This window comes from Camellia sinensis, chromosome 7 (assembly GCF_055761805.1).
Source record: "Camellia sinensis isolate YWXY chromosome 7, ASM5576180v1, whole genome shotgun sequence".
Taxonomy (NCBI): Eukaryota; Viridiplantae; Streptophyta; class Magnoliopsida; order Ericales; family Theaceae; genus Camellia; species Camellia sinensis.
Window position 1 is genome coordinate 68,591,128 of NC_138967.1, and position 9,594 is coordinate 68,600,721.

The 9,594-nt window shown below is 40.3% G+C and overlaps 1 protein-coding gene across 1 annotated transcript; it reads right to left on the minus strand.

Annotated features, from left to right (window-relative positions):
• Nucleotides 1-8,060: 8,060 nt before the first annotated feature.
• Nucleotides 8,061-8,810, minus strand: LOC145795873 (uncharacterized). The gene is made up of 2 exons (XM_082880801.1): nucleotides 8,471-8,810; nucleotides 8,061-8,299 (listed from the first exon to the last, which is right to left on the minus strand). Exons 1-2 carry the CDS (start codon nucleotides 8,808-8,810, stop codon nucleotides 8,061-8,063), a joined length of 579 nt encoding a protein of 192 aa, XP_082736927.1.
• Nucleotides 8,811-9,594: the final 784 nt, after the last annotated feature.

The following is a 9,594-nucleotide window of genomic DNA, read 5'->3' on the forward strand; positions in this document are numbered from 1 at the left end:
CTTTTCTGGCGGCTCTGAGCGGTGCGAATTCGCTGTTGAATGAGTTGGATTTTCTCACTGGTGAATTGCACGATTTCGGGGCCTAACAATTTCCTGTCCCCGACCTCCGTCCAGCACAGAGGTGATCGACATCTTCTTCCATACAGAGCTTCATACGGTGCCATTCCAATGCTTGCTTGGTAGCTGTTGTTATAGGCGAATTCCACCAAAGGTAGGTGCTCATCCCAGTTACCCTTGAGGTCCAACACGCATATACGTAACATGTCTTCCAACGTTTGGATTGTTCTTTCGGATTGCCCATCGGTTTGTGGATGATAGGCCGTGCTGAATTTCAGTGTAGTTCCCAAAGCTTCTTGTAATCTATTCCAGAAATGAGACACGAAACGAGGATCTCGGTCAGACACAATTGATACTGGGATACTATGCAACCGAACAATCTCTTTGATATATAAAGTGGCAAACTTATTTAGAGGGTACATGATTTTGATTGGTAGAAAGTGTGCTGACTTTGTCAATCGGTCTACTATAGTCCATATTGCATCATTCTTTGAAAAAGATCGTGGTAGCCCGACCACGAAGTCCATAGTAATGTGTTCCCACTTCCATTCAGGTATAGGGAGTGGTTGCAACATTCCTGCAGGTCGCTGATGTTCCGCTTTAACTTGTTGACAACGCAGGCATTTGGAGACATGGCTTGCTATGTCTTTCTTCATTCCGGTCCACCAAAAGTATTCCTTCAAATCGTGATACATCTTTGTATTGCCAGGATGGATTGCAAACCTCGAGTTATGGGCTTCTACTAATATCCTTTTCTTGAATTCTGGAAGGTCGGGTACGCAAATTCGATTTCGAAATTTTAGTATCCCATTGCTAATTTTAAAGTCAGGATCAGGCGTATTTCCTTGTTCTTCGTATTTTTTCTTCAAAAGTTTGTCTTCACATTGGCGGGCTCTAATTTCTTCTATCAACTCGGGTTCCATGATTATGTTGGCGAGCAATCCATGGATCTTGCGAGGAATGAGTGTACATGCCAAACTTTTGGTCGTTTTTCGACTTAGTGCGTCTGCTACTACATTAGCTTTGCCGGGATGATGATGAATCTCTATATCGTAGTCCTTCATGAATTCTAGCCATCGTCGTTGCCTCATATTCAATTCCTTCTGTGTAAACAGATATTTGAGACTTTTGTGGTCGGTGTAGATTTCGCAGGCTACCCCATAGAGATAATGACGCCAGATTTTGAGGGCGAAGATCACCGCAGCCAATTCTAGATCGTGAGTTGGATAGTTCCTTTCGTGAGTCTTCAGTTGGCGAGAGGCATAAGCAATGACCTTCCCGTTTTGCATAAGAACGCAACCCAAACCATTGTATGAGGCATCGCTGTAAATTATAAACCCTTCTGCCTCCGCGGGGAGTGCTAGTATTGGAGCCGTTACGAGTCTGTCCTTCAAGTCTTGGAAGCAACGTTCCTGCCTGTCCGTCCATTCAAAGGGTGTGTTCTTTTGAGTTAGCCGGGTCAATGGTGAAGCTATCTTCGAGAAGTCTTGCACAAAGCGCCGGTAGTAGCCGGCTAGGCCCAAGAAGCTTCGAATCTCGGATACGTTAGTAGGTCGTGGCCAATCCACGATTGCCGCAACCTTTTGGGGATCAACTGAAATGCCATCTTTGTTAATGACGCGACCGAGGAAGTGTACACTAGTGATCCAGAATTCGCATTTCTTCAACTTGGCATAAAGTTTGTGGTCACGTAATATCTGTAGGACTTTTCGTAAGTGGTGTTCATGATCTTCTGGCGATTTCGAGTATATAAGAATGTCATCAATGAAGACAATGACGAACTCATCAAGATAGGGTTTGAACACTCGATTCATGAGGTCCATAAAGGCCGCTGGAGCATTGGTGACGCCGAATGGCATGACAAGAAACTCGTAGTGTCCATAACGGGTCCTAAGGGCAGTCTTTTCGATGCTTTCCATTTTGACTTTTAGTTGATGGTAACCAGAACGCAAATCAATTTTTGAGAACACTTGGGCGCCTTGCAGTTGATCAAACAAGTCGTCGATTCGTGGCAAGGGGTACCGATTTTTGATGGTGACTTTATTTAGTTCTCGATAGTCGATACATAACCTCATTGTACCATCCTTTTTCTTTACGAACAGCACCGGAGCTCCCCATGGTGAAGTACTTGGTCGGATGAAGCCTTTATTCAGTAATTCTTGGAGTTGAGTTTTTAGTTCTTTCAATTCTGCCATGGACATGCGGTAAGGGGTCTTTGAGATTGGTTGGGTACCAGGTTGAGTTTCAATGGTGAACTCGATTTCCCGATCAACTAGGATGCCAGGCAGGTCTTCAGGAAACACATCCGGAAATTCTCGAACTACGGGGATCGCATCAAGTGTGGGGGTCTCTTGTTGAGTATCAATCACATAACAGATACAACCACAACAACCCTTTCTTAGCAGTCGTTGGGCTGTTATGAAAGATATAATACAGGGAGGGGGAGAGGCCCTAGTTCCTTCGAAGACAAGCTCGAGTTGGTTTGGTGACTTGAGGAACACCTTTTTGGCTTTACAATCGATAGAGGCACGATTAGCAGCTAGCCAATCCATTCCTAAAATTACATCAAAGGTACTAATGCCAAGGGGTATCAAGTCTACGTGTAAGGTTTCACCTTTTAAGGATACAGTGCAAGATTTGTATACATCAGTACTAAGAGCGGAATTTCCAGAGGGAAAAGACACAGATAGTATGTATCCTAAGGGTTCGGGCATTGGCGTTAACTTGGTAGCAAAGTGTGGTGTAACAAAAGAATGGGTTGAACCAGAGTCAAAGAGAACATGGGCTAAGTGACCACAAATAGAGAGTGTACCTGACACAACATTTTCAGTAACTTCTGGGTTTCCAGGCACCAGGGCAAAAGCTCTTCCTTGGCGTTTTTGGTCTTTTCTCGCTCCTTCAGGTACTGCGGGTTTTCGGACTGGTTCAAAGGGGCGGACGAGCTTTGGGCAATTTCTCAATAAATGACCAACTTGGCCGCACCTAAAACATGCTCTCGTATCCTGGCGGCATGGTCCCCAATGAGTTCTTCCACAGGTAGAGCAAGCTGGAATAACGCCACCTTTAAGGTCTGTAGGACCTTGATTGCTTGGACCGATTGAACTGGTTGTGCTTGTAATTATTCTTTTGGGGGGTGCTACATTGGGTCTTCTGTTATCTCTTTCCAAAAATTGTTTCCTCTGACTTGGCTCTCTAGATCGCAAAGCTTTAATTCCTTTTTCCGCAATGTACGCTCGATCTACCACCGCCGCGTAGGTTGGTAGTTTTAGAACCTCCAGTCTGTCCTTAATTTCAGGATCCAACCCTGCTTCAAATTTCCTGGCCTTTCGGGCTTCGGTGGGAATGACATATGTCGCGAATCGTGCCAGCTGTGTGAACTTACTTTCATATTCGGCCACTGTCATGGTTCCTTGCCTTAGATGTATGAATTCTGACGCTTTTTGTTCCCGTAGTGAATCTGGAAAGTACTTTTCATAGAATACTTCTAAAAACCTCGCCCAAGTCACAATATCTTCCTTTTCCAAGGTAAGGAGCCACCATTCTTGTGCATCGTCTTTGAAGGTGAAAGTGGCAAAAGTCACATTCTGTCTTTCTGTGCAAGGTAGTGCGCGGAAGATTTTCTCCATGTCCCTGACCCAAGCCTCTGCTACTAGTGGGTTTGGACTACCGATAAACGTGGTGGGTTTCAGATCTTGAAATTGTTTGATCGTAGTTGATCCTTCTTGTCTTTCTACTGTCCCATTGGTTATGCTGTTTTGCAAGGCCTGTAAAAAGTTGGTGACTGCCCTTTCCATGTTCTGTTCTGTTGGGATGGTACCGCTGACTGATGATCCGTTTTCGTTTCCTTCGTTGGCCATTACTACAAGGTAAAATGATGTAAGTGTGATATCATATTGAAACAATTTTTGATATAACGTCATATGTAACATATTAGTTCTATTGTTACCACATTTGTATATATCATTTTAATTTTGCTATAATATCACCACCGTATCATCATGTTAACATTACCACATATACATCACATTAATACTAGATAATATAATATCCTTATCATCATGTTAACATTACCACATATACATCACATTAATACCAGATACATCATTATTACCATATATAAGGTGTCAGTCTGGCGGTCACAATCAATGTCTAATCTTACTAATACAAAAGGATTAGACTACTCGTGGTCAGCTCACAAAAAGGGTCTTCTGGTCAGATATCTAAAATGATCCATTAGGCCATCAGGGAAACTGGCCTCGGAAAACTGGTCCATGAAACAACTCCGGAAACTCACTTTGCATGCTGGACTCAAACTCCCACCCACTAAGCTCAACTCCGAAGCAGCTCCATACTATCTGAACCATGTAAACAGGAGCACCGTGATCATAACCCCAGAATTCCCGTCCAGTAATCCGTATCGGTGTCTCCAGGTATGATGCACCGTCGGTAAAGTCCACAGCTGGGGTATAGACAATGTGCTGGGGAAGTGGTGTCGTGGTGCGAAGGTGGCTACTAGGATATGCAGGTCCCCTCCTCTCTGCAAAGCCTACAGGTAGAGGTGCGACCAGAAAATGTGGTGGTTCTATATCTGGAGCAAGACCAACAACGTGGGTTGGTCCTATGTACCTTTCGCGGGTGCTATCTCGGCTAAGTCTCCAGAATAATAGGTCCTCATCGGGGTCAGCCTGTAAGTAAACGGATCTTTCCATGAGATGGTCAAGTGTTGGATGGGCTTGCCTGATCAGACTCTCTGAGTCACCCCAGCCCTCTAACTGGTTCGGGAGGAGATGAGCTTCTGGGGGCTCGTACCAGAATAGCTCCAATAGGTTTGCCATGTCCTACAACACAAGAAAACTTAGCCTAGACATATATATAACATGACTTATATGCGTTAGACATATAATAATGCAAGTTTAATACATTTTTTTTTCTTCATTTATTTATTTATTTATTTTCTTTCTTTCTTTATTTTTTTTTTTTATTATTATTATTATTATTATTATTATTATTATTTTGTAAAAGAACCATTGCTCTGATACCACTTTTGTCACGACCCAAACCCGGTACCCCAAGGCATGGGACTCACTAAGCCAATGGTTATTTAAGTCCCCCAAGGCATGGGACTCCCGTGGTGGTATTCACAAAACATATTTTCACATAAGGTTATAGCCAAATATTCTTTAAAATAAAAACAAACATATCCATGAGTTTCCTTTTAAGCAAATAGGGTTCAGAAATAAAAACACGTAACTGAAATCTTTATAAAACATAACTTTTATTAATATACTAATAAAATATAACTTGTATAAAATAGATTTTGGTAAATAAAATACATTTTGGTAACTCAAGGTATAATATAACTCACCTTAATAGTGACCCTTAGCCTTACTCCACAAACCCAACTTATTTACGTACTTCTCCCACTCTCTTTTCTTTCTTTCTTCTTTCTTTCTTTTCCTTTCTTCTTTTCTGTTTCTTACTTCCACAGATTGAACAACTTCTCACTATTTATAGTGAGATGAGTCCACCGATTGGCCGACACGTGGCCGATTCGAATCGCTCCCCAGATTATTTCTGATTCACCCGAGATTCATACCTATCTTAAGAATTAATTAGGATAACAATTAAGATAATTACATTTGACCCAATATTTTAATATAATTATATAAGTAAATTAATTTTTAATTAAATTACACATTAACACATACCAACAGAAAATTAATTATTTATTTTATTACCATACCCATTATTATTATTGTTTATATTATTATTTATTCCCTCTTTTTTTCTTTTTCTTTTTTTATTTTTTTTTATTTTTATTTTTATTTGTACTATAAATTTTATAGTTAGCCTCAAATAATAATCCCTAATTAATAACCCAACACCATTCTAGATTTATACATTTATTCATGTAATAATCTATTATCACGTGTATTTATATGGACTTGACTAAACGTTCGAGGTGTCACAGTTTTTCAGCTGACTTTGCTTACAGTTTGACTTGGTTATTGATTATGTTGTCATTTGCGAATAATTTACATATCATTATGGGTTAAAAGTTTTTGTGGAACTTGTTTTGGTTGACTTTCCTGAAGGTTTGGGACAACGGCAGAATGTTTCAATGTGGTTAGTCGCTTTTTGAATGCGAGCGTGATAACGTTAAGACGCACGTGTAAGTCAAACAGCATAGAGAGACACAATTTTTTAAACACTATAAGACGTTTGAGATATGCACATTGTTGATAATGTTTGGAGTAATGTAACAAGCGTTACGATTGTTTGCACTGTTGCCACCGTTTGTTGTTCACAGTTTTGTCTGTGTTATAGTTGATGGTGTGATGCTATTAATGAATGAGTTCTTCGCGTATTTGGCAATGATAATGTCGTAGGTTGATTTGTTATTATTTTGTACGAAAATTTTATTTATGAATAATTTAAACATCTTTGTGTGGGGTAACTTTGTTGAATGTAATGAAACGTTTGGTATAGTTACTTCCGAAATAATATTTAGAACAATATGTTAATCGTTAGGATTGGTTGTAATATAGCATATCGTTGCACAATATGTCAATCGTTAGATAGTTTCATAAACAGAAGCTGCGTAGCTTATTATTGGCAACAATATCTATTTTTCTTAAGATAAGTTTGCGATTTTGTAACATCTCACATAAAAAAACTTGTATCACTCCCGTTCTTGTGTAGGAGTTAAATGAAAGCAATGTAGCAGCGCACTGAGTGATGTTAAAATGTACTGTAATTGATTATCAGCTTTTGATGTTATGGAACCATGTAATATAGCATAGCGCTGCACAAAAAAAGGTGTCCCACAAATAAGGGGCTGCATTGTGAAGTAGGTGGAGGGTTTGGCGTAACGACCAAGAAAGTGATACAGTAAAACAACCAATGAACTCATTGTGACTAGACGGTGTTTTTTTTAGTTCACGTGTTTCACGATTTGAGCCAAACATAACAAATATATAATATTTCATAAACTTCCATCAATTCAAATGTAATAAATATATAATTTTGCATAATGTTCGCAAAGTAAGGAAACTGTTAAGCAATTATTTCAGCAACGGTTTGTGACCAACAAAAAAAATACGAGTACGCTTCATTGGTTCCTTGCATGTTTTCCTATTATAGTGACCCATTTTGCCACAATGGCCACACCGAATAAGTTGAACAACCTCACCCTTTGATGGAATTCTTTTCTGCTTGGGCCTCCCGGGAGGACGCTTGTAAATAAGTGGTGCAATGAGATAGTTTGAGGTTGTGAACTTGGGTTTTTCTACTGTGGGAATTGGGTGGATGGACCCTGCATACGTTGCCTTATACTTCACCACGTGATAAAATGACTCAATGTAACCGTAAACATTCTTACCACTATTTCGAAAAGTAACAACTGCGTGGGAACATGGAAAACCATTTAGTTGCCACTGAAAACAAGAACATGAACGACTGCCAATGTCAACAAATACCGATGGCTGGGAACAAACGTCGAAAATGTTGTTGTCCGACTGACTAACAATCCACGACCTGCTATCTTTAAACTCGGACACCAAAAGTTTTTCCATTTTGGGACAAATTCCGCCCACCCAACCGCTAGATTTAACTTTCCGATTTGAAATTTTTTCCATGATTTTCCCTCTAATCGCATCGACCAATTGAGTAATGAGCAGGTGATGAGCTTCACGAATCCAGTTGTTGAATGACTCCGTAGCGTTGGACCACATCTCACCGTAGCAACGACCCCTGTGGATAGGAAAAAAATAATTGATGTTGATAATATGCAATGGGCATTACTCAAATGCTTAAAATAATGTAACACAAAAAAACAAAAGGCACCTGAAATACGCGTTGGCCCAATGTTGGGGATGCAAGTCTTTTAAGAAATTCCCAACAACCACTGGGCTACGTTGCTTCAAAACATCAATTTTCTGATTGAATGAAGTAACTGTAGGTGCGTAAGCACATTCCCGTAACTTCCGCATTAGACCAATTTTCTAATCAGCGCTAACATATTTCATCCGGTCTCGGAGATTCATCTGATGATGTAGCAAGCAAAATGCATGGTGTGCTGCTAGGAAGACGGTGTGCATTGATTGTATCAAACACGCATTACGATCAGACACAAAAGTTAATTCCCGTGAACCATCCACAATTTTTCCCATATGACGTAAGAACCACTCCCAGTTGGATGCGTTTTCTAAATCGACAATAGCAAATGCGACGGGGAATAACCCTGCATAACGTGCATGTCCATAACGTATAAATGAAGCAAGTAGTGGTTCAGAATGCAATATAAAATAATAAATTGGAAAAATTGTGACCCACATGTTGTGTTATAATGACAAAGGTGTAACATATTCATGAAATTGTACAAAAAAAACCCATTACAAATTGTAAACCATACCTTGGTTCCCATCCTTAGCTGTAGCCGCGAGCAACGTACCCTTGAACCTCCCCTTCAGAAAGGTCCCATCCAAAAATAAAAGTGGACGGCAACTGTTGAACCCATCGATGCTTGCACGAAAAGCTATAAAATACCTAACAAACATCCCAGTTTGGTGATCGAAATCCAAATTAATGTGACTACGTGGGTTGTTTTGCATAACAACATCTTTATACCACCTGAGTTGGTTGAACGACATGGCGTACTCGCCAAACACTTCACTTCTCATTTTTTCCACCCTTAACCAGGCAACCTGATAACTAATATCTAACCCGTAATCGTCCTTTATGTCAAACACCATATCTATTGGGCAATTGAGTAGTTGTTCACGCACACGGTCTACGATGACATCGGACACCAATTTTGACCTAGTTAAACCTCTTCAAATGCAAAATTTCATTCGAAGCAAATACTTGTGCGTGAACCAACCACCCACACCCGATTGACATTGCAAACTTGCAGACAGCCATGACACGTAGAGAGTCGTTTTTCACGTACTTTAATTGAAATCCACATTCCATGGCATACTTGCAGAGTACCCTCCGGAATTCATGTGTGCCCCCGAGAAAAGATTGACCAACATGTGTAATACCGAATGCCCATCCAGTAAACAATAACGTCTTCGTTCTATGTAGATAGTATGACACCACTAAATCCCTCCAATCTTCTATATCGGACATACGATAATCTATGGTTTCACACGCCCCATCATTGGGGGACACTGTCACACCACATTGACTACCCAACCCATTACACTGCCTTTGAATTAGCGCATCAATATGGTCAAGATCGAATGACTTTGCAAGTGACAACATGTTTTGCACATCATCATCGCAATCAACCTTAAACTTATTGTATCTAGGAATGGTGAACAAGAAATAAACCAATCTCGGCTCGACCATATCAAACTTGTCACAAACACTAGCAACCAATTGTGCAAAAGTGGATGTCTGATGAATACGGAACACTGCGTTTATCTAGCTGAACGTATATAACAACAAACTCCATGCCTGCGGGAAAAAAAAAAACAAACAAACAAACAAACACATTACAAAACATAGCTTCATAAACGTAACACTGGACAT